Source organism: Lissotriton helveticus, chromosome 6 (genome assembly GCF_964261635.1).
Source record: "Lissotriton helveticus chromosome 6, aLisHel1.1, whole genome shotgun sequence".
Lineage (NCBI taxonomy): Eukaryota > Metazoa > Chordata > Amphibia > Caudata > Salamandridae > Lissotriton > Lissotriton helveticus.
Window position 1 is genome coordinate 2,129,645,573 of NC_136067.1, and position 25,964 is coordinate 2,129,671,536.

At 45.8% G+C, this 25,964-nt stretch overlaps 1 protein-coding gene and 1 long non-coding RNA gene across 5 annotated transcripts in view; one reads left to right on the forward strand and one right to left on the reverse strand.

Moving 5' to 3' along the window:
• The window catches only part of LOC144764106 (beta-1,4 N-acetylgalactosaminyltransferase 2-like), an 807,618-nt gene that overhangs the window by 167,043 nt on the left and 614,611 nt on the right, over positions 1-25,964 (forward strand). For all 4 annotated transcript variants that reach the window (XM_078650276.1, XM_078650273.1, XM_078650275.1 and 1 more), the window contains one exon: positions 16,038-16,226. In XM_078650276.1, coding sequence (XP_078506402.1) covers positions 16,038-16,226 — 189 coding nt within the window. The remainder of the gene's footprint in view (positions 1-16,037; positions 16,227-25,964) is intronic.
• LOC144762102 (uncharacterized) lies at positions 17,963-21,613 on the reverse strand. Its single transcript, XR_013596049.1, has 6 exons — positions 21,168-21,613; positions 20,900-20,999; positions 20,618-20,707; positions 20,373-20,474; positions 20,162-20,251; positions 17,963-19,569 (listed from the first exon to the last, which is right to left on the reverse strand). It is a non-coding gene; the product is annotated as an uncharacterized LOC144762102 (long non-coding RNA).

Sequence of the window (25,964 nt, forward strand, 5' to 3'; positions counted from 1 at the left end):
ACCCTGGACAGAATAATTAGATGCACCGGTTACTCGATGATAAAAGTAAGTTAAGTCATGCGGCTGGATTCTGGTGCCCGACGTATAGTGTCACTCGTCACATATGTATCTAGGGGCTTGCCTATCTCCAAAATTTATAATAATGCAGTCCCCCGGGATGTTTTTCCTGTTGCATCCCACCCAGCTAACCCTCCGAACAAACAAGATCTTAGTGCTGGCATGAGAGGGGTAAAGGCCTGTTAATATTAAGCCAGTATGATGTCTTATTTTTTAGTTCGGTAAAAGACTCTATTTTACCCTGCCCCAGTTCCGGAACTCCAGTCAGAACAACAACATATGGGATAGATTCTGGGGGCAAGTTTATGACTGGTAATACACTATGCTCTACATCAACTATACCAATACAACTTCCCTGTTTAGATTTAACTTTTGAATGACCACCGCCCATCGTATGTCTCGCGTTTTCTATTGCAGGTGGATTTACAACAGTCATTGTGCTCTGGGCACATTCCGGCCTTAGTTGTGGAGGTCTTACTGTTAAATCACAGCTTGGGGGCTTGGATATTGTCGAATTAGCTTTTGGTTTTCTCAAGTCTTTGGGGGCGTCAGATATCTCTTTAACCACTGGCAGATTTGCTGAGTTCCTTTTTTTGTTTAGCTCAAGATTACTTCGAGACAGCTGCGAGTTTTTTTAGGCGCTCCTCCATGTGCTTTAATCTGTCATTAATTGGTCTTATAGACAGTGTCAAGATCTCGCTCAATTTTACCCAAAAACTATCCTCCATAAGTGCGAGAGAACATGTTATATGTGCGGGAACAGGTCCAGCTATATGTATGTCAGCAGTAGGTTTGGTAACCGGTGTAGAATTGTTGCTATCAGCTGATAGGTTCTTGGCTTGCCTGCCCTTTTTTGATGCCCCGGCCTTCTTCTGGTTTGGTATTGCCTCGAGCCTAGTATTCCCTGTGGGGATGGAGCCCCCGTTATCCGCCAACAGTTGTGCTCTGGTTGACACTCCTTGGGTGAGATTTATAAATGAGCTTTGAGTATTTGATGTTTGTGCATTTGAGGCTTGGTTATTGCTAATGCTAGTCAGATCGTCCGCAATGTCATTAATTAGGTCCATTGCTACGGAGTAGTTGGTGGTATTTATAGCTACATGTATTTCAGGACTATTTGACAAAGCAATGTTCCCCAATGAGGACCGTTTGTTAAACAGTGGGTCCGTTGGGAGCCGACGTTCTGTTATTTCTATTTCTCGAGCTAAGACGGATGCAGCTCTGATAATAAAATTGTCTAATGATCCAGACACAGAGCATCCACGAGTATTACTTCTTACAGAACGTTCCGCCATGTTGTTAAGTACATACACACCAAATACGTAATACCAATGTGTATTGGAGATCTATCCACTTACTTGATTACTTGCTCTGACCAGGTGTTGGGGGGCTGGCCCAGCCCGGCCTCTCAGGCCTCGAACGGGCCCGGGCTTGGCGCGGCCCGTGCGTGATCCCGCGACTCGGGAGCTGTCGTACCTTTAAAGCGCCTCCGGGCGCGGAAGTTGCGTGGCGGCTTCCGCCGCAAAGCTGAGCAGTCTGGGAGATGTAGTCTCCCTCCTCTCGGCGGCCGCTGGGTGTCAAGCTGCGGCGGCGGAAGGGAGACCGGGAGTGACTGTAGGTGCCCAAGAAGCAGGTCTGGCAATCAAGCTTCCCCCGAAAGTGTCCGTGCAAAGTGCAGACAGCGCCCGCTCCACCGGGGCTGTCGTACCTTTAAAGCGCCTCCGGGCGCGGAAGTTGCGGTGGCGACTTCTGCCGCAAAGCTGAGCAGTCTGAGAGATGTATTCTCCCTCCTCTCTGCGGCCGCTGGGTGTCGAGCTGCGGCGGCGGGAGGGAGACCGGGAGTGACTGTAGGTGACTGTAGGTGCCCAAGAAGCAGGTCTGGCAATAAAGCGTCCCCCAAAAGTGTCCGTGCAAAGTGCAGACAGCGCCCCTTTGTCTTTCATTTGATGAGGAAATCAAAGATCAAGTAAAAATGTCCTCTGAAGCATACACTTACACAGATACACAGAGCTCCGACACTTCATCATCATCATCATCTTCTTCATAATCTTTATTTGGTCATTTGTAAAAAAAAAAAAAGCCATCAAAGTACACGAGGAATAAAACATAAATGTCTACAATTAAAAATAGTATTAAACCATTGCAATCTCAAATACAAATGACATCTTGAATAATTTTAAGAACATAAAACATGTACCAACAATCTAATCATGTTAGGAGAAGGACACAATGCAGTCACCAAGCGTATGAAAACTAAACCATTGAGTTAGCTGTGGATGTGAGATACATTTATATCGTAAAAAGATAAGTAAAAAAAGTTTGAAAATGGTTTCATGATTAGCAAAGACATTTTTTACGAATCAACCAAAAAGATAACAGAAAACGACTAAGAGAAAACACAATTGGTCCAGAAGTGTCTGTTTTTAAAATTCTTAATGCAATCTGGTACTTCTTAATACTCAAGTTAAGGCATGTAGGTCTAATCCATCTCCTACGTACCTGCCTATACTTAGGACAAACAAACAAAATATGTTCTTTGGTTTCGGCAGGTGCGCAGCATGCTGGGCAGGTTTCTATAGTTAGGACCTTCTCATCTTTCCCTGGAAATTTCAACAACAAATTACGGTACCAAAACCTGATGTACAAGCTTTTAGCGAGTGAGGGCAAGATCAGGTCAAGGAACGGTTCAAATAGGGAGCAAGATTTTGTATGATTAGGAAGTTTGTAGTTAGCTGACTGCTAGTTGGGTTATTCATGTAGTGCTTGCCAACCACCTTCCAATAAGTAGCTTTGGGAAACAAAATGTCACGACTGGTGTCCCTTTCTAGATACTCCCATAAGCCCATTAGGTTAATAGCTTGCACCATTTAGCAGTGAGCTTGAACTAGGGAAGTTGTTTAGCCCCGTTGAGCGCCAATACCTCCCGAAGCGAATTACGATATTCAGTTAGTTGGGGGTAGTCCATAGATGCAACCAATAGGTTAAGGGTGTAAGGGCAGCCCGATCACCAATTCTTTTTTGCCCAAGATCACAAAAAAGTGGAAGTGGTGTTGTGACAGGTAGTGCGATCAAAGCCCTGGCGAAGTTGTTCTCACAAGTCGTTAACTGTTTTCCAGGAGTGAATCCCCAGATCTCCACTCCATTTTGTGCCTCTGCACGGTATATTTCAAGAGCCGGGGACAGGGGTTGAGTATAGGATTTAAAAAAAAATCTTAAAATTGATTTCGATCTCTGACATAAAGTTAAAATACTTTTCCGCAGCTGATATTCCCAACTAAGTGACTCGTTTATGCCAATGCCCAAGTAATCAAAATCTTTTACTCGATCCAAGGGTTCATATTTGATCTTGACGGTATGCTACTGCTTGATTTACCGAGCACCATAAATGTTGTTTTCGTGGTATTCAGTTCCAGCCTCTCCGTTGCAGAAGCGCAGGAATTGATCCAATAAAACTTGTAAGCCACAGGAGTAGTGGATATTAATAAAGAATCATCAGCAAATAGCAAAATGGGTACTTTTGCATTATTCAATGAAGGGTAGTAATTTTTACAATCCAATAGACAACTCACCACATCATTAATATACAGAGAGAACAATGTGGGGACAAGGACACACCCCTGACGCACCCCACGTTCAATCGGAATCCTCTCTGTCACTTCCCCATTTGCCCCCCACCTAACATGGGCATAATTGTCCTTATGCAATCTAACAAGCACAGACACCAGGTCAACCGGGGCACCTTGATCAAGCATAGTCTTCCACCGTAGGTTACGTGGTACCAAATCAAGTGCAGCTCGCAGGTTCACGAAAGCTACATAAAGCCGCTGTTTCCTAAGTAGCACAAGCTAACTGAGAAAATCTAGAAGCTTGGTCTCACGTGCCAATTTTTGCGCGGAAGCCTGCTTGGGCTGGGGACAGTATCATCTTTTCATCCATCCAGTCCTGGAGCATATCTAAAACTTGTCTAGCAAAAACCTTCTGTAGGTTGCCAATCAAACTGATAGATCTATAATTAGAGGGGATAGCAGGTATACCATTTTTAAAGATGGTTATTACCTCTGCCCCCCTCCAAGTTTCAGGAATATCACCACCAGCTAAAATACAGTTAGATAAAAAGTTAATGTATGGTGCCCATATTATGGGTTCAGACTTAAACAAGTCCCCTGGTATCAGGTCGGGTCCCGGGGCTTTACCTGTTTTTAGTTTCTAGATTGCTGACAAGGTGTCTTCAAGACTGAAAACACTCTGGGGGATTGTGTGGGCCCACCAGAAACAGTGACCTCTAAAGATGGCACTGACTGATCAGCGTAGGCATCTATAATGACCCTATCATCAGAGTAGAAGCCAGAGAAATGATCCACCCAAACCTCCGGCTGGATATGACTATTAGAAGTGGAATACTCCGCAGTACCCTTAGACACAATTAACCAGAACTTGCGGCAATCTCTTGCCTTTGCTGCTAAAACAAAATCATTCCAATTGGTGTCAGCGTCTTTGTGTTTGGCTTTACAAAGAGTGGCTTTATATTTGTTCCAGGCAAGAATTAAATCCAATCTAGAACACCCCCTGACCGCTAATTGTAGTGCTTTCTTTGCACTCTTACAGTCGTCATTAAACCAGTTGTAAGACCTTACACTGGCACTTTTCCCAGCTCGCCTAGGTTTTAAAAAGACTAACCAACTCCTCAAAGGTGTTTGTGTGCGGCAGTAACATACAAAGTGTTAGACAAACCAGTGCTATCCTTATGGCTGGACATACAGGTTAAGGTGGCCGCTACAGACTTATATAATTTGGCATAAAGATCTTGAGCAGCTTGGGTTTTGGGCCATCTAACTCCTACGGTTATTAGTTGGACTTGGCTCTATTAGTTTAGAAATGTAACAGTGTGCTCCAACACTTTATCTATTGATTCATCCATCCATCAATCCATCTATATAACTATATTTCTCCAGTATTAGGGTGTCTCATCGATTCACATGCTTGAATATTCCCCGTCGTCGAAGTGGGAGCACCACGGTAAATAAAATAGCAATAAAATCCCAATAAAATATGTATATAAAAACATATCACATAAATTCCAAAACCAGAAATACTTATAAGTACCAGGTTAGCATTAACACATAGGAGAAAAAGAAACACCTTTATAACATATCCATGTCATTATGTTAGTACAAACTACAGCCAATCAGTCACAAGCACCCCTCTAGAACCTTCTCCTCAGAGGCTCAGGCCCTCAGATTTTCTGCCGCATGTCGTATGAAGGGAGTCTCCCTGAGCTCTGCTCAGTTTCCAACTTCTTTCTGGATTTTCTTCAGTTTTCTGACATGTCTTCAAGTAAGAAGTCTTTGTTTCGTCCATGTTCTTCTTATGGGAAGTTGCGGCCCTACTCAGAGGACCCTCACATGAAGTGCATTTACTGCCTCTATCCAGAGCATGAGGTAGGGAAATGTAAAATCTGCAGGACATTTTCAACCAAGACCCTAAAGGACAGGGAGGGGCGTCTCTGTGGTTGCAGAGGTTGAAGGATAAGGATTCACCTCTCTCTGATGCAGAAAGCCTTGCGTCAGGGGTGTCCAGAGCTACTTCTAAGCGTAGCAGTGTTCAGGAGTTGCCATCTCCTTTTCTGAAGAAGAGGAAGCTTCCTCTCCAGAAGGCTCCTGTTGTGTCTCCACCTCCTCCTGCTACGCCTGCGCCCTCGAGATCTGACTCTCCGGCGCCCTCAGCTCCTTCTGCGCATGTTTCCTCTAAAAAACATGCTAAATCGTCAACGGGCTCGTCGACGGTCGTCTGCTGTCTCCAGTGCACTGACGACGACAGTGACGGCGACTTGTGCCAGCGGATCGTCGGCGGTGGCTGCGTCGACGTCCTCTGTGTTGACGATGGTCTGCGTCCGCTTTAAATCAGTCTCGTCGAAGATTCCAATCTCCTCGTCGATGTCAAAGAACATCTCGTCGACGTCAAAATCCTTGTCGCCGCTTGCAGTGAAGAGAGCCTCTTCGTCGGCGAGTGCTCCGTCGACAGCTCCATCGACGTCCGCTCCATCGACGGCGGCTTCGTCGGCGGCTGTGGTCTCGACGGTTCCATCGACGATGATTGTCCCGTCAACGCTGTTATCGTCGTCGACGTCTACCTTTGCATCTTTGCCTCTGGCGCCATTTTCTTCATCAGCTTCTGGGCCTCCAATGGTTGACCAGCGACAAGTGCCTCTGGAACAGCTTTCACTTCCGAGTCACCCTCAGCCTCCATCCCGTCTTTTTGCCACCGTTTCGGAGCATGTCTCAGGTTCAGATGAGGATGACGATGACAGATTCCGACGAGCTCAAAGTCCTTCAGAGCTAGTCAATAAATGTCAGGATTACGAGGATGAACAGGCAGATTCTTACTTCCAGGAAGAGGAACCTTCTGTTCAGGGTCCAGAAGCTCAAATACCCCTTTTCCTCAGTTCAAATCTCCAATATATGCTTTAAGATTACAATAGACGTTTTCCACCGTCTCATCAGGGGTCTCCTCAACCAACGGTGCCTGTAACTACAATGGCTCCTCCTACTCCTTCACTGCCGGAGCCTGCTGTATCTTCTGCCCCATCAACTTCCTTTCAAGTACATGCAACTGTTTGAGTATGATGACGTTCGCCCAGACAGAGGACGGCAAAGTTGATGATGGGAACATGGCGGATTGGGACGACTAACGGGTTCAGACACCATCTCCGCCTCCTTAAGTACCAGGCGATTCCCCTCCTGTGGACATAGCTAGTTTTCACCAGCTTATGGAACGAGCGGCGCAGCGCTTTAAGCTTCCTATGGTCACCAAGGACGAGGACTGCTTTCTTTATGACTTTAAGAGTCAGCCCTTCAAACAGGTCCGGGCTGTGCCCATTATTGACTTTATTTGGACCGAGGGTGTCAAATTGATGCAGACGCCAAATACGATTCTGGCAGTTCTTCCTCGCTTGGAAAAGAAATGTAGAGCGCCCTAGGTTTCACCTGCTTGCTTGGTGGCGCAGCCTAAGCCTGATTCCGTGATCACCCAGGCCGTGCAACGTCGGTCTAGGAATGCGTCTTCCCCAATTACCGCTCCTCCGGGCCGTGAAGGATGTCTGCTTGACGCCATTGGCCGTAAGTTTTCCACTATGGCTTCTACCACCGTGAGGGCTGCAAATTCTCTGTCCATTCTGGGGCACTACGACCGCCAGATGTGGTCTGATAGATCTTCTTTTATCGACCTCATTCCTGGGGTCTCCAGAGCAGAGGCTCTCAAAATGCTTCAGGAGGGTGAGAGAGCGTCCTCAGAAATTATCGATTGCTCTGTGGAAATTGCGTACACTGCTTTTCGTCAGCTTGTGGGAGCAGCCGTTCTACGTTGTCAGGGCTGGCTTTGTTCCACCTCGTTTCGCCAGGTAGTTCAGTCGAAAATTCTCGACATGCTCTGACGGCGAATCACTTTTTAGCCAGCATGTGGACGATGCACTGCAAACTATAAAAAAGGACACTGAGACGGCTCGTGCCCTCGGCACTTTACAATTTCGCAAGCCGCCTTTTCGTGGTGCGCGCGAACGCGGCACCACCTCTTTTCGCGGCGGATCCACCCAGTACCGTTCCTATGGCCAAGGAAATCAAAGATATTCCTCCCAGTCCTATCAGCAGCAGTCTTCAAAATCTTACAGAGGAAAATCTTCCTACAGAGTTTCCGCTTCTAAGAAGCAATGACTTGCCTTCCCCGCTCAAAGTTGGAGGTCGAATCTCCCTTTTCCACTCCAAATGGTCTTCAATCACCTCGGACCGTTGGGTGCTGGATATTGTATCAAAGGGCCATGCTTTGGAGTTTGTCAAGTTCTCTCCACACACTCCTTCAACTGGTCCACCCCCGGCTCACCTCAAGGAGCTCTTTCAGCAGATTTGACTCATGATTCAGAAGGGTGCCATCGAAGTAGTTATCAAGTCTCAGAAGGGGATTGGATTCTATTCCTGGTTTTTCATCGTCCTCTAAAAGTCCGGCGACTGGCGTCCAATTTTCGATCTGCGAGCCCTGAACAAGTATCTGAAGTGTCAATCCTTCTGCATGCTCACGCTCGCGGAAGTTCTCCGCTTTCTCTTGAAGGACGACTTCATAACCACCATCGATCTTCAGGAAGAGTGTTTCCATGTGCCAATACTTCAGAGTCACTGGAAGTACTTGCGCTTTCGGGTAGGGCACACAGACTTTCAGTTCAAGGTTCTGCCATTCGGTCTTCGCTCCGCCCCTTGCGTCTTCACGAAGTTCCTGGCTCTGGTGGTGGCATACCTACGTTTGAAGGGAGTTACAATCTTTCCCTACCTGGACGACTGTCTCATCAAGTCGCAATCCTGCCATCAGGCGTCCTTGGACACTCGATTCTGTCAGACTCTGTTCCACTCTCTATGTCTCTCCATCAACACCGAGAAGTCTCAGGTCGATCCGGCTCCTTCCAGGACGTTTCTGGGCGCCACTCTGAATACTTAGCTGGCAAAAGCATTTGTGTCTCACGAGCGTCGGCTACGGATTCTACGCATGGTGGCTCTCCTCCGCTCAAGAAGGTCCGTTTCAGTTCGTGTATTGAAATCCTTTCTTGGGATGGCGTCCTCCTGCATCTCCCTGATCCCAAATTGCAGGCTCAAGAGTCGTCCTATTCAGGAGGAATTGGACAAGCAGTGGCGTCAGGTCACCAGCTCTTTCAACGATCTGGTCTGGGTGACCAGTCGGATACGGTCCTCTCTACAATGGTGGGCTCAGCCGTCTAACATCGCTGCCGGTACTTCCTTCCTCACCATCGCTCCAGAACTTGTCCTTACCACGGATGCCCCCCTGGAAGGCTGGAGTGCAGATATTCAGGGGCTATCCATAAAGGGCAAGTGGACCCTGTCTCAACGTTCCTGGTACATCAACAGGCTGGAGCTAATGGCCATCTTCCTGGCCCTCAAATCTTTCCATCTCCTACTCCAGGTAGAAGCAGTGCTCATTCAGACCGACAATACCACCAGTATGCACTATGTAAACAAGCAGGGCGGCACCAAGTCACCGCTACTCTCTCAACTGGCACAGAGTATCTGGGACTGGGCACTTCGTCACCAGATCACCCTGACAGCGGTTCACCTACCAGGCATCTCCAACATCCTGGCGGATTCCCTCAGCAGGTCCGCGTCCTCGACCCACGAGTGGGAGTTGCATCAGCCGACTCTGGACTTCATCTTTCGGCTGTATGGTTGACCGAACATGGATCTCTTTGCGAGCCCTGTGAACCGGAAATGCCCATCCTATTCAAGCTGGCTTCCCCATCAAGGGTCATCCGGGAATGCCCTTTTGATGGACTGGTGCAATCTATTCGCCTACGCTTTACCGCCGATTCCGCTGGTTCCTCGAGTGTTGTGAAAAATGCGGAGACAGCCATGCCACATTCTCTTGATCGCTCCCAGATGGCCTCGACAAGCATGGTTCTCGGAACTGCTGCATCTCTCAATGTGTGAGCCCTTCGTCCTCGAGCGGATCTCCTCACGATTGACGAGGGTCAGATCTGTCATCCGGACCCCTCCTCTCTCAAATTATCGGCCTGGAACCTGAGCACCTTGAATTTGCCCATTTGAATATTTCGCCAGCATATAGATGTTCTCGCCAATGCGAGAGCTCCGTCTACAGTAAAGACTTACAAGCTAAAGTGGAAAAGGTTCTGTCACTGGTGTTCAGCTGCCAACATCCATCCCGTCCATTCCATTCCTGCTCAGCTTCTGCCGTTCTTTCTACAGCTGGCTCAATCAGGACTTTTCCATTCCACTTTGAAAGTTTTCCTGGTGGCAATATCTTGTTTCCGGCGGGATGGGTCTTCCTCTCTCTGCTCCTTCCAGAGTCATTCGGCAATTTTTCAAAGGGCTGTTCAGGAAGCTCCCGCCCATTCAGCGTCCTCCTCCTACCTGGCATCTCAGTGTTTTGGCGTAATTGATGAAGGCGCCCTTTGAGCCCATCCACAAAGCGGATTTAAAATTTTTAACCTGGAAGGTCACCCTTTTTGCTTTGACCTCTTCACGTCGCGTGAGTGATATTCAAGCCTTTACCATTAAACCTCCTTTCTTTCCATTCAAATCTGACTGTGTTGTGCTTCGCACCAATCCGGCTTTCATGCCTAAGGTGCAAACTGACTTTCACCTCAATGAACCAGTGTTCTTAAAAACTTTCTTTGCCAATCCTCAATCTCCAGCGGAGCAACGTTTGCATATACTGGACGTTAAAAGATGCCTTAAATTTTACATCGACAGGACGGCGCCCTTTCGTAGGTCTGATCAACTATCAACTGTTATTTGCTTACGGACGCATGCGGATTTGTGAAAATAATTGTTACCTCGTGATGCGGAAGCCGGGAAGGTTTCGTGTAATTTGACTTTTTAAATATTATACTTAGTTTTTAGACTATTTGCTTGTTTGCACAATACCTTGCTCCTTGCACTAAACCAGCGCGTTCACCCCCACTTAGAGCCGATTAGGTGCCGAATAGTGGGCTCGAACCGACGACCTTCTCCTTGGCCGCCATCTTGCTGGAGGCTCAAAGTTAGCGGTCTAGCTGCCCTGCCCTCCCGCCCTCTCTAGCTTAAAAATCGCGCCTTTGCTCATGCGCGCTGATTTGTGAAAAGAATTGTTACCTCCTGAGGCGGAAGACGGGAAGGGTTTGTGTAATTTGACATTTAAAATGTTCTACTTAGTTTTTAGGCTATTTGCTTGTTTGCACAATACCTTGCTCCTTGCACTAAACCAGCGCCTTCGCCCCCACTTGAAGCCGATTAGGTGCCGAATAGTGGGCTCGAACGGACGACCTTCTCCTTGGCCACCATCATGCTGGAGGCTCAAGGTTAGCGATCTAGCTGCCCTGCCCTCTCGCACTCTCTAGTATATAATGTTACCATCTATACGGAGGTGCAGCGGGGGCGCCGATGGCGCGCCAAAGGCAAGCCCGTCTGCGCCCGTCCGCGCCTGGATCGGGCCCAAGGCCAGAAACCCTGGTCGTAATTCCATACAAATGGAGGCAATCGACCATATGCCGATGGCTGAAAGCCAGGCTACTAACGCCCCAAGCAAAAGCGATTTCCCCCATCTAAGATACAGCTCCAAACAGCTCATGGCCCTAAGGACTTCCACAGAGCAGAACTGCACTAAACTACACTTGAAGGGCGAAACTACTACCTGTCGGAACTGCAGCTTTTCAATTACGATCAGGCATAAATTTATCAAGGACAGAGAGAGCTATAAAACAGAGCACCGCCAACCCAGTTGTAAAACATTTTCCTTTTGGAGCCTCAACTGTAGATCATTACCTAAACACAAGCATGAAATCTTCAACCTGTTAATAGATGAAAAACCCGATGCCCTCTTTTTAACCGAAACATGGCTCCGGACATTGCAGTAGCATTGCCGGACAACTATGCCATTGAGAGGTTTGACCGCCCCAATAAAATAGGAGGAGGCATAGCCGTTCTTTTTAAAAAAGAGTACAATTGTGACGTGACGAGTCTTCGCAGCACTAATGGCGAAGCAGCAGTTTTCAAACTGGCTCTCACCCCTAACTTCACGTTTTCTGGTTTATTGGTCTATCGTTCGCCCGGCTCTGCCACAGCCTGGATGACTGCTTTACCGGGAATCATAAGCCCCCTAGTTTTGACAGCTGCCACCTTCTCTGTTATCGGAGATTTTAATATACATCTGGAGAACTTAGCTGGTAACTCAACCCCGAAACTTTTATCCAATTTAGCAGCCCTGAACCTAACGTTATTAAATTCAGGACCAACCCACATTGCTGGTCATTTACTTGACCCTATATTTTCCAACTTTAAGGCAGTTAATGTGCTGCCGGCTTTACCACTCAGCTGGGCTGACCATTATCTGATCAGATTTTCACTCCAAGTAGCCGCACAAGAGTATAATGACCCTCCGGATCAATCAAAGCAGATTAGAAATTGAAAAAAATTGGACATGGAGACCTTGAACATCCTCCTAGATTCTCACCATCCCTGCTCAGAACAATCTGTTCAATCATTGTTGACAGCAGTTCAAAGCTGGCTCTTGATGGCAATTGATACGTGCCTCCCGTGGTCCACGGCGAAATGCAAGGGCCTACGACCTCCGGCCACTTGGTTTACCGAGATACTAAAAAAGGAAAAGTCGGAGTGTAAAACCTTGGAACGCAGATGGAGGAAAGACTATTCGCTGGAGACGAAGAAAGTGTACAAAAGCAAATCAGCTAAATATCGAGCCTCTGCAATAAGGCACGAACAGATTATGTATGCTCCACCATTGCGGGGGCCCTAAATCGCTCCCAGACTTTATTTAAATTGGTAAAAGAACTTGCAGGATCCAAAACCATAGCTGCACCCCCAGACCTTAAAGTACAATGTGAAGCTTTAGCGTCTTTTTTTTATACAAAAATTAGATAAAATCCATCAAGGAAATACGGCAGCCCAGATGAGCGGTGTCCCCCCTGATACTACACATCTGCCTCCACCTGCTTATAACACTACCAATAGATTCAACACAGACGTGTCTCCGAATCATGGAAGCATCTTGGATAGTTGGCCGAGACTAAACACTGAGACCTTAACTAAACTGCTTAGCACCATCAAATCGGGGTCACCAAAAGATCCTCTACCCTGTGCGATACTTAAAAAGCTCTGACCTCAATCACTTGAAATCATCCCCAATCTACTTAACACCTCTTTATTAGAGAATACCGTTCCTTCTGATTGGAAACACGCCATGATTCACCCTCTTTTAAAGAAAGCTGGAACGGATCCTAATCAGCCCTCCAATTTTCTGCCCATTTCGCTACTCCCCATCTTTTCCAAGATCTTGGAAAAACATGTGAATCATGTCTTGACAGAATTTGTCACCACGCAAGATTTGCTGCCCCCTGTCAATCGGGGTTTAGAGCGGGCTTCTCGACGGAAACCACGCTATTAGGAGTCAACGAAAACATCCGGGGACTCTTAGACAAAGGAGAGCCGGTGGCCCTGATACTGCTAGACCTAAGAGCTGCCTTTGATTCTGTGTCACACACTGTCTTAATCAACACGCTTTGCTCTCTCGGTATTCATGGGTCAGCGTTGGAGTGGCTCATCTCCTTCCTAATTAGAAGGACATTTCAGGTCTTCTCTCATTCAGCATGCTCAGATACACGTGTTTTCAAGCACGGCATACCCCAGGGATCTATACTAAGTCCCCTATTATTTAATTTGTATATGTGCCCCCTAGCTAAGGTAGTTAAAGAAGCATGTCTATCAATGTATTCATACGTGGATGATTCACAGATAATTTTTTCTCTTACATCTGAGAATACGGATGCCCCGTCCACCCTAAAATGCGGCTTAATGAAAATATCTGGCTGGATGCAGGACAACTTTCTCCAATTAAATGGGGAAAAATTGGAGGTGATCATTTTAGGTAAAAATAAAAACCTGTGGAGCCCACAACATTGGCCAAATGAGATGGGCAGGCCCCCTGTCCCAGTCTCACAGGCGCGTAATCTAGGTGTCATCATTGATGATTCTCTTAAGATGCACAAACAAGCTGAAAGAACTGCAACCACGTGCTTCGCCATTCTAAAATGGTTAAAAAAGATATGCTGGATGTTGCCTGAGCATACAAAGAAAACCGTGGTCAATGCCCTGATTACTTCAAGGATTGACTACGGGAATGTCCTATATTTAGGCTCTAACAAAGCAACCACCCGTAAACTACAGGTAATCCAGAATTCAGCGGCCCGGTTAATATGCAGGACTCCCAGATATACCCCCGCTACCAAATATCTTCGAGACCTTCACTGGTTGAAGGTTGAAAATCGAATTAGGTTCAAAGCGCTATGTTTTATGCATAAAATTAACTCCGCTAAAGCCCCAAAATATCTTCTGCAGCTTGCCCGCCCTTATTGCCCTTCTCGCTCCCTGCGTTCCACCACTCAAAGAAAGTTTGTCATCCCTAAAATCAAGTTGTCCCGTATGGGTGGCAGATCTTTCGGCTATCAAGGGCCATTGCTATGGAATTCCCTGCCTTTCTTAGTACGTAACGAAGACAACTACTTTAAATTTTGCAAAATCTTAAAAACCTGGCTATTTACCATCTAGGCATTCTCCTCTCTCTGACTCAGACTTCTTCACAAATTTCGCGCCGGGAAACCCTTTGTGGGTAGCTGTCGCGCGTAACAAATGCAATAAAAAATAATATGCGCAAAGGGCGTTCTGTTACCAAGCCAACTATTGCACGTTGGATTTCTTCAGCAATTTCTTTCTGCCATCAGAAAGCTGGCAAGCCTCTTCAATCTTCAGTGAGAGCTCATTCCACCAGGGCGATGTCATCCTCTGCTGCCTTGTTTACTGGTGTGCCGATTCACCAAATATGTTGAGCAGCTACTTCGTCCAGCAGGCACACATTCATGAGACATTACTGCCTTGAGACGATCAACGAAGCTGATACGGCAGTGGGCCAAGCAGTGCTTCGCAATCTTTTTAAATAAGGTGAGCCTCTGTCCTTCCCTCCGCCTATATGGTTTATATGATTATTGTTATTACCTGCCTGGCAACATTGTCATTTCATGCCTAGGCACTGCTGTTTTTGGTCCTGCTGCCAGCTACTACTGCTCACTATCCTATTCAAGCATGTGAATCTATGAAAGGCACCCTAATACTGTAGAAGAACAATTGTTACTTACCTGTAAACAGGTGGTTCTCCAGTTTCGGTGTCTTACATAGATTCACATGCGACCCACCCACCTCCCCTCAGAGGCTCGCTTCTCCTCCTAGACTCTTGTCACTCCTGTGCTACGAAAATCTGAGGGCCTGAGCCTCTGAGAAGGTTCTAGAGGGGTGATTGCTCCTGATTGGCTGTAGTTTGGACTAACATAATGACATGGATATGTTATAAAGGTGTTTCTTTTTCTCCTATGTATTAATGCTAACCTGGTACTTATAAGTATTTCTGGTTTTGGAATGTATGTGATGTTTTTATATAAATATTTCATTGGGATTTTATTGCTATTCTATTTACCGTGGGGCTCCCACTTCGACGACGGGGAATATTCAAGCATGTGAATCTATGAAAGACACCAATACTGGAGAACCACCTGTTTACAGGTAAGTAACAATTGTTCATCTGTCCTATCACCCTTTGTGAGTATCTCTTGTGCTCTTTTGCTCACTGTGTCTTATTCGCTATTTACGCTTTTCTGTCTCTCACTCTGTCTTCATCTTTCACTCCTCTTTTTTCTTTCTCTCACTGTCTTTCTTTCTCTGTTCCTCCCTTCATGTTCTTTCTCCCCGTCTATCTCTCTTTTCAGTTACTCTGAGGCCTTGCACCGCAATCTTGAACAACATAACTTAACATATGTTTTTTAAAGCGCTCATTCACCCAAAGGCATCTTGGTGCTGAATAATAGAAGTTTATTGTTACTCAACTCAATGGAACTCATTTTATTGACTTCAGATGGATGAAAGGTTGAGTGGAACCACCAGGACTCTAACCTGTGGCCATGAGGTCAAACACAGGCCTTTGCAGTGGACGCATTAGTCCACTGAGCCACCAGGCCCAGAGGAAAAAACCTCTGGCACTGGCATTGAATGCACAGAAAGAATACACATGGCCTCTTTGCTCTGGGGTGTGCCTGCACTTGCATGGCTTGGCACAGTGATACTCAAAGTGCGGCCCACTTAACCTGTACATGCTGCCCCCTAGTTGTTGTTTATTGGATGAGTACTAATGTAGTAGGTTTTGTGCCCCGCAGCATGAAGCTTTAAACTCTGGTAATATCTCCCTTTATTAGAGTTTTCACTGTCGCCTGTCTTTCTGTCACAATGTCTCTTTCTTACTCCCTCCCCCTCTCGAGTTTTCTCTCATAGGCTGTCATTCTTTCTTGCTCTCCTGCTTTTTCTCATGCTCTCTAGTAAGTCCAATGAGGCTTTACCATTCAAATCTCATGTTCTTTTCTCTGTTTCCCTCAGCATGAAGCTCCGATGTCTGGCGCTACCCCTTGTGGTGCTGCTTACAGTTGGACTCTTTATGAGCAGGAAAATGTTCTTGTCAGAAAATAAGGACCCAAGCCCCCAGCATGTGGAGAGGCTGATCCCATCAAGCCTGAGGCTCCTTCCAGAAGAAAAGTATATGAGCAGCTTCTCCTACAGTGGAATAAGGTAAGAGACTTCTATCTCTGGAAGATGATGGGAATGTGGACAAGTAGGGGTGAGCCGCTGCGAAGTGAAGGTTCACCTGGTGAGGTGTGGTGGGTACAACTGTAGAGTGCACCAAACACCCAAGGCTTCCCTGGCATAGGCCGTGGATGATCCAGACAACCAGTCCTTGGCCCCACGCCTAGAGAGGCAAGGAACTAAGGGTCTGATTTTGATCTCAGCGGACGGGTTAGCCCGCCATAACAGTGACGGGTATGTTGTCCGCCAAAATATAAATGCTGTAGGATATAATAGGATTCATATTACAACAAACAAGAGATCTGTCAACTTTGTGACAGAGTAACCTGTCTACCAAGACCTAAATCAACCCAAAAGTGTCAGAAAGCACCAACCTGGCAGTCCACATCCAATCATAGCGATAAATGCTTCAGCGCCTCTCCTCATCCACAGCAGGAATAAAGTGGTTAAAGGTGGCCCCGGTGGAAAGGGGAATGGAATAAGAGAGAACAGAGCCACTGCATGTCACCACTCCGAGTTGGCAATCTGACCTGCAGAACCTGGTGAGAGTTGCAACATATATGGACTGCCCAACAAGAATGAATCATGAGTAAACTTACACTGAGTGCTTTGGAAATGGCCACTGCCATTTCTAGGAACTTCAGAGTTCAGTGGCTTGTGGGAAATGTAGTTTGCATGTGGCCCCTGATGCATAGCTCGCCCTCTAAGTGGTGTTGATGTCCCAAGACTATGGTCTAGATTTACTGCCCAGGAAGAAAATGTGTGCGAGTTTGAAGGGGTCCCATCTCTACCCCATTTTCCCCACACTTCTACCCACACTTCTACACCATTTCTACCCTATTTCTTCCAAATCTAACCACATGTCTATCCACATCTGTACCCACATTTTACCCGCATCTCTACCCCATCTCTACCCACATCTCTGTCCAATCTCTAACCCCATCTCTAACCCCATCTCTAACCCCATCTCTAACCCCATCTCTAACCCCATCTCTAACCCCATCTCTAACCCCATCTCTAACCCCATCTCTAACCCCATCTCTAACCCCATCTCTAACCCCATCTCTAACCCCATCTCTAACCCCATCTCTAACCCCATCTCTAACCCCATCTCTAACCCCATCTCTAACCCCATCTCTAAACCCCATCTCTAACCCCATCTCTAAACCCCATCTCTAACCCCATCTCTAACCCCCATCTCTAACCCCCATCTCTAACCCCCATCTCTAACCCCCATCTCTAACCCCCATCTCTAACCCCCATATCTCTAACCCCCCCATATCTCTAACCCCCCCATATCTCTAACCCCCCCATATCTCTAACCCCCCCATATCTCTAACCCCCCCATATCTCTAACCCCCCCATCTCTAACCCCCCCATCTCTAACCCCCCCATCTCTAACCCCCGCATCTCTAACCCCCGCATCTCTAACCCCCGCATCTCTAACCCCCGCATCTCTAACCCCCGCATCTCTAACCCCCGCATCTCTAACCCCCGCATCTCTAACCCCCGCATCTCTAACCCCCGCATCTCTAACCCCCGCATCTCTAACCCCCGCATCTCTAACCCCCGCATCTCTAACCCCCGCATCTCTAACCCCCGCATCTCTAACCCCCGCATCTCTAACCCCCGCATCTCTAACCCCCGCATCTCTAACCCCCGCATCTCTAACCCCCGCATCTCCGCATCTCTAACCCCCGCATCTCCACTAACTTTGGGCAAAGCACTACGCTACGCTCGCGTAGTTTGAGCAACTTCGCACTACGCGAGCTGCACGTAGCAGTGCGAACACGCGTAGTGGCCATTTTTTGCTTGCGGTACTCAACGTCATGTTGGCAACCGCGAGCAAGCAAAATGACATCCTGGCGAGACTTTTTCCTCATTCGCGATCAGCAATATCAAGTTGCAGATCGCGAGCGTGGAAAATAACCCTCCCGGCGAGATTCTCAACGTGGGGAGGTCAGGTTTCTCATTGCGAGTGGTCGCGCATGCTCGCAACCGCTGGCGATGAGAAACTATCAGTCCACGTTGATAAAGCTGCCGCTCGAGTAAAAATCTACTCGAGCGTCAAAAAACTACAGCATCTCTACCCGCATCAGAGATTGTACTTCATTACTAATTAGACCTGGAAAATGTCAAAAACAATATTTCACAAACTAATGATGCATGATTACTTGGAACTAGCAAAGGAGTGGGCAAACTATGAACTGCCAATAATATTTGGAGTAGCCTTCTGGAAAGTGCCAGTGGGGGCTTACTAACCAGGAATAGGAGAGAAACAGAAGTAGACATAAGAAAGACAGAATAGAAGAAGCATTAGGGAGTGATAAAGTGGTGAGCGAAAATGTAAAAAAAAATGGAGATGAGAGAAAGACACAACCACTTTTCTTCATGCAGACACCCCTATGGTAGGCCAAAGGGCAGGGTGCATGGTAAGTATAAGGTAGGACATGCCCTGGTGTGCATGGCATGTCCGAATAGTGAATTACAGCCATTTTCGTTCTTCACTATTGCTAGGCTACCTGTTCCCCACAGGCCAGGATGGGCAGTTTGATTGTTACACCTTATAATCCTTACTGACTCGGGGAACTAGGTAGAAATTCAAGTTTAGTGTGCCTAAACTCATAATGATAAAATCCATCTTTTAGTGAAGTTGGTTTTAACATTCTGTGTTTGAAAATACCACTTTTAGAAAATAGGTAGTTTATGTAGTAGGGGATCTCTGTGTATAGTCATAATCTAGTGAATAGAAAGAAAGAACCCCTGCCGATAATTGTAGAGTCCTATATCAGGATCTTAGATAATTCTGCACCTTCGGTACCCAAATGCAGTACCCAATCAAAGCACAGTGAACAAACAAATCAATTTTAATTTCTTTTATTTTTATGTTTCATAATTTTTTTTCTGTTTTGTTGTTATCTCTAATTTAAGTGTATATGCTTAGTTTCTCATCAGTGGCTATAAACATTTCATAATACAAAATTGTCAATCAATAAAATGTCATAATATGTAGTGTGGTCCCAAAACACCAGGTATAATAAATCAAACTAACAATCACCAACACTCATACAGTCACATTCATTCTTTAGACTATTTTAAAAAACTCTATTTAAAAAGTTTGGAAGCCTGAGTGGAGAGAAAGATGGACGTATTCTTTCACACTAGGGGTGGAGGGTTGATCAGATGGACAGAGGCTGATCCCGAAGGGTGGAGGTGGATCAATATCTTCAAAGGAGATCAAAACACGCCTACGCGCGTTTCGGCGAAGAGGCCTGGTCAAGCCTTGCCTTCGTCAGGGCAAAGAGTTAATACAGGGTGAGGGACAACACTATGGATAATAAAGAGAAACAATTTTTAGAATAATAAAAAAACGTGTTTAGTGCATCAACATATACATCATCATCAAAGAGTTAAGTTCACTCTCCTATAGTTATAACTGTGGCTTGAAATACATTTTCAAATGGCACTGAACACGTGAGTTCCGAAGGCGGTAATAAACTATTATTATTATATAGCATGAATTTTAACAGGAGGGTTAAATACCCTCTGGTGGCACATAGGGACAGGAAAGGGATACATCAGGAGGGTCTATCCATTCATCATTCATTCAATTCTGCGTATATCAACAGTTCAGTTTAGGTTGTTCTAAATGATCTTCCTCGGGGAACAGCTACAAAGGTTTCAGTCAGTTGGATTAAATTAGAGAATAAACCCGCGATAAGTAGCGGGAAAGTTACATAACCCACTCAGAGCGAGTAGTTTCAGTAAAGACAGTTAATCCACGAGTTACCAGGTGTATCCTGTACTAACCTGGGAAGCTCAAGGGCGTCAGGGGAAGCAAGGGGTTCCAGCGGGGTATTAAATTCATCATCTCTACTTTACGTTATATTAGATTAAGGGATCAGGGTACGAGTGTTTACCTGTTAAATTTGCGGCAGTCTTGAAGCTGGTGGAAACAATCGGCTTGCTCCAGACCTCCCTTTAGGTATACAGGACAGGGATCCTATATTCTAAAAAGACATGCAGGGGTCGAAAGTAATTAACTATAGGTCAGGTCAGGTCAGCGCTAAATATAGTTAGACCCTCGAGGGGTCGTAAACAAACTCCCTGTGGTCGATCGGTGGGATTTACCTGGGTGAAATCCGGTCCAGTTGGGATCTAGATAGGTTCTTTTCGTGCACAATGAATTCGGGGCTGGTTTCTTTTTCGGGCGGAGATACTTAAGTTAGAGGGCTGATGAGGAAAAAAAAAACATTTTGTCAAGAGGTAAGAGGGAAATGTCTGGGAACAAAAAGATATAAAACACCCTATTAAGTAGTTGTGTCCCTAGTTTTTGGGTTTAGTAAACGCTAGCAACTTAGGATATGCTAGATTACCTGTGTGGTTTGCAGTGGAGAGTTGTCCTAGTGATGCAGAGGCCTGACTTCACTGTTTTCGTCGTCCAGAAAGGGGATATGTAGGAAATCCTGGTTGGATAAACAAGAGGGAACAGACTGTCTCAGAGAGTGGAACGAGGTTGTACGTTTGCTATCCCGAGAGAGTAGACATCACAGTCATTCTTCAGGGTAATTGTGCAATGAGATTCCCATCGTAGGGATAAACGCGCAATAGAGTGATTAAAAAACGCTCCAGATTATGCGGGGGGAACGCGCCTTTACCTATTAGAGGTGAAGTCATATCCGTTATCTCAAAACATCCATTAGTATGTATAATCGTAGTGCCCGGGGTCACGTGGAGTTCAAAACTCAGGGACTCGATCTAAACAAGAGAGATAAAGATAGGCAAAGGGCATTTTAGCACAGGGTCCTGTTTTTCAGTTATTAATTCACGCAGAGGGCGCGAAGATGTTAAGAATGCTGCCTAAGTTTACAGATGATTACAGTGGAAGTTCTAACGGGCGCCCTATCGTGCGTGGAGAGTTTTTACCTGCTGGTGTGGAGATTTCACTGAGGTCCGGTCGCCTTGCCGAGTAGCAGTCTTCAAAGATCTAAAGGTTTTTCTCGTCTAGGCTGCTTTTAACTGGTTTCCGGAGGCCGATTCAGCTGGGTAGAATTGGAGGTAGAGAGCGGACTGGTAGAGAAAAATCCCTTCTATGTGTTTTGGGCCGTGTAAACAGAGTAGACAGACTATAATAGTTGTCCTGCAGGATCGCAGATAGTCAAAGATCACAAGAAGGCGAAAACCACACCCATGCAAGAAAGGGGAGCCTCTCTTGTGTCTGCGCCACATATCCCTGTCCTGTACAGTTGCCTTCTACGCCTTTTTCGGACAGATGCTGTTTCCCAAGTTGGAATACACTACTCGATTTGTGGGACATCTGGATTTTGGAGAGTTCTGATGGGGGAATATGAGAAATATAAGAACCATCTATATTTCTGGGAGGTTAGTTGTAGAAAATCAGAACCAGGGTTATACAGTGTGGTTGGATGAGGGGGGGACACATATTGAAAATAATAACGGGGGGGTCAATTAATTAGATGATCGCTTGAGACCAGGGGCATTCCTCGTTCAATCCTTTCAGGACGGATTGAAGCAGGAAAATCCAAAACACCTCGCGTTTTTTTCTTAGGGTAGTGGGATTGTCACCGTTGTTGGGTAGGATCTTTTCCAGGATGAACCATCTGAGTTCTTTCTCATGGTGATTGTTATTGATCCAATGGGTAACAATAGGTGCTGTTACCCTTCCATTCCTGATGTTAGATTTGTGTTCTCCTATGCGCAGGCGGCATTCTCTGCCGGTTTCTCATACATATGGTAGGCCGCACGGGAATAGGATCACATAAATCACATTAGCTGTAGGGCAGTTGGTGAGTTTCTTGTTTTTGGCAACAGAGACAACACGGTTATTTACGGTGATAGAGTCCCCTATGTTAAAAGCAGTTAAAAGCAGCCTAGACGAGAAAAACCTTTAGATCTTTGAAGACTGCTACTCGGCAAGGCGACCGGACCTCAGTGAAATCTCCACACCAGCAGGTAAAAACTCTCCACGCACGATAGGGCGCCCGTTAGAACTTCCACTGTAATCATCTGTCAACTTAGGCAGCATTCTTAACATCTTCGCGCCCTCTGCGTGAATTAATAACTGAAAAACAGGACCCTGTGCTAAAATGCCCTTTGCCTATCTTTATCTCTCTTGTTTAGATCGAGTCCCTGAGTTTTGAACTCCACGTGACCCCGGGCACTACGATTATACATACTAATGGATGTTTTGAGATAACGGATATGACTTCACCTCTAATAGGTAAAGGCGCGTTCCCCCCGCATAATCTGGAGCGTTTTTTAATCACTCTATTGCGCGTTTATCCCTACGATGGGAATCTCATTGCACAATTACCCTGAAGAATGACTGTGATGTCTACTCTCTCGGGATAGCAAACGTACAACCTCGTTCCACTCTCTGAGACAGTCTGTTCCCTCTTGTTTATCCAACCAGGATTTCCTACATATCCCCTTTCTGGACGACGAAAACAGTGAAGTCAGGCCTCTGCATCACTAGGACAACTCTCCACTGCAAACCACACAGGTAATCTAGCATATCCTAAGTTGCTAGCGTTTACTAAACCCAAAAACTAGGGACACAACTACTTAATAGGGTGTTTTATATCTTTTTGTTCCCAGACATTTCCCTCTTACCACCTGACAAAATGTTTTTTTTCCTCATCAGCCCTCTAACTTAAGTATCTCCGCCCGAAAAAGAAAAAGAAACCAGCCCCGAATTCGTTGCGCACGAAAAGAACCTATCTAGATCCCAACTGGACCTGATTTCACCCAGGTAAATCCCACCGATCGACTACAGGGAGTCTGTTTACGACCCCTCGAGGGTCTAACTATATTTAGCGCTGACCTGACTTGACCTATAGTTAATTACTTTCGACCCCTGCATGTCTTTTTAGAATATAGGATCCCTGTCCTGTATACCTAAAGGGAGGTCTGGAGCAAGCCGATTGTTTCCACCAGCTTCAAGACTGCCGCAAATTTAACAGGTAAACACTCGTACCCTGATCCCTTAATCTAATATAACGTAAAGTAGAGATGATGAATTTAATACCCCGCTGGAACCCCTTGCTTCCCCTGACGCCCTTGAGCTTCCCAGGTTAGTACAGGATACACCTGGTAACTCGTGGATTAACTGTCTTTACTGAAACTACTCGCTCTGAGTGGGTTATGTAACTTTCCCGCTACTTATCGCGGGTTTATTCTCAAAATTAATCCAACTGACTGAAACCTTTGTAGCTGTTCCCCGAGGAAGATCATTTAGAACAACCTAAACTGAACTGTTGATATACGCAGAATTGAATGAATGATGAATGGATAGACCCTCCTGATGTATCCCTTTCCTGTCCCTATGTGCCACCAGAGGGTATTTAACCCTCCTGTTAAAATTCATGCTATATAATAATAATTGTTTATTACCGCCTTCGGAACTCACGTGTTCAGTGCCATTTGAAAATGTATTTCAAGCCACAGTTATAACTATAGGAGAGTGAACTTAACTCTTTGATAATGATGTATATGTTGATGCACTAAACACGATTTTTATTATTCTAAAAATTGTTTCTCTTTATTATCCATAGTGTTGTCCCTCACCCTGTATTAACTCTTTGCCCTGACGAAGGTGAGGCTTGACCAGGCCTCTTCGCCGAAACGCGCGTAGGCGTGTTTTGATCTCCTTTGAAGATATTGATCCACCTCCACCCTTCGGGATCAGCCTCTGTCCATCTGATCAACCCTCCACCCCTAGTGTGAAAGAATACGTCCATCTTTCTCTCCACTCAGGCTTCCAAACTTTTTAAATAGAGTTTTTTAAAATAGTCTAAAGAATGAATGTGACTGTATGAGTGTTGGTGATTGTTAGTTTGATTTATTATACCTGGTGTTTTGGGACCACACTACATATTATGACATTTTATTGATTGACAATTTTGTATTATGAAATGTTTATAGCCACTGATGAGAAACTAAGCATATACACTTAAATTAGAGAACAACAAAACAGAAAAAAATTATGAAATATAAAAATAAAAGAAATTAAAATTGATTTGTTTGTTCACTGTGCTTTGATTGGGTACTGCATTTGGGTACCGAAGGTGCAGAATTATCTAAGATCCTGATATAGGACTCTACAATTATCGGCAGGGGTTCTTTCTTTCTTTTGATATTGTTTAAACCCCCTTTTTCCCTGCCCGCCATTGTGTATCCCGTGGGGAACCCCCTTGTATGGTATAATCTAGTGAATAGTCCTGCCCATGTGCTCGGACCCCGGAGCAATCAAAAGTCATCTCTTAAGCTGTCTTCTTTGCAGTCCTGCATAGACACTTAGGAGAGATTTAAAGACAGATAATGCAGCCTATACATGCAAGGCTACACTGTCCAGCACTTCAACTAGAAATGCAAAGGATATTCCACCAATATCACATTTAAACCTGTCTGCCAGGTTCCACCATGGAAAACACTTCCCCCCCCTTCACCAAATCCTTGGAATGATAGAGAGGAAGGACAGGACAGACAAGCCCCCATAGGTTGCCATTATGTGGCTTAAAAAGGGATACCGTGCCTTTAAGGAAACTTTCCAGAACTCTCCAGGTATCCCAGAATGCACAGCAACTCCCTCCACTTTCAGTTCTTTTTGGAGGTGTATACAGCTAGACCGTTAGCATTCACCATTTTATCCTTTTCTCCACCGGGGAGGAGGGCGGGCGCTCATGACTATAACAGAGATACCCCTACTACAGAACTGGAGTTACAGGACAGAAACTACTCCTTCTGTAGTAGGGGATCTCCGTGTATAGTCATAATGTAGTCAATAGAATGGCAAGCCCATCCAAAAATAACCCGGCGGTGGAGAAAAATAAGGCAACACCACTACTGTGCAAACCGATTTCTCAATGAAGCCTGCCCAATCTGAGCGTCTGCCTTGGCATCAGAGTCCAGACAGTAATGCTTAGCAAAGGTATGGACCGACTCCCAAGTGGCAGCCTTGCAGATCTTTGCAATGTGAACATTACGAAGCAAAGCTGTTGTAGCCGCTTTGCCCCTGGTGGAATGAGCCTTAGGCTTACCTCCTAAGGTCTTATTCGCTTTCTGATAACGGAGAGAATTAAAGACAGATAATGCAAGTGGATATGACCCTCCTTGATGGTGTTGCTTTGGGTTAATTTTTTCATCTGTTACGTACTTGTTGCCCTTCATTGTTATAGATTGTAGTTGCAGACTTTGTCTTTGTCGTCTGCCATGACATTTTTCCCATGTGTTAATGCCTCCGGGGAGGATGTCTCCTTCGCTTTGCAAGGTTGCTTCTCAGAGCGGTGCTCTGCTCTTTTCATTCCATGCCTTTCAGTACCACAGTGCCTGGTTCCCAAATGGTGCTGTTTCTCACCATTTGCTTCTTCCCTTTCTGTTGACCTAATTTTTTCACACACTGTTCCCATAGTCTCACAGTTTTGTTTGTGATGGCTCCGCGTTGAGGCGCGGAAAAGTTCTCCGAAGAAAACTGACGTCAGCGTGCCGGGGTGGGACTTATGTGACCTCGCGTCCGCGGACAACGTAAGGGCGGAGTCATGTGGTGCCGCCCCCCGGCGCACAGAGATGCTGTGGCAAAAAAAATTCTGGATCCACTCACGCCTGGGGATAATTATACGTTAAGGAATCTGCGACTAGAATTGTCTCTACCAGATACATTGTTACCGAAGGTAAGTAACTTGTAATGTTTTCTGGATTTAACTG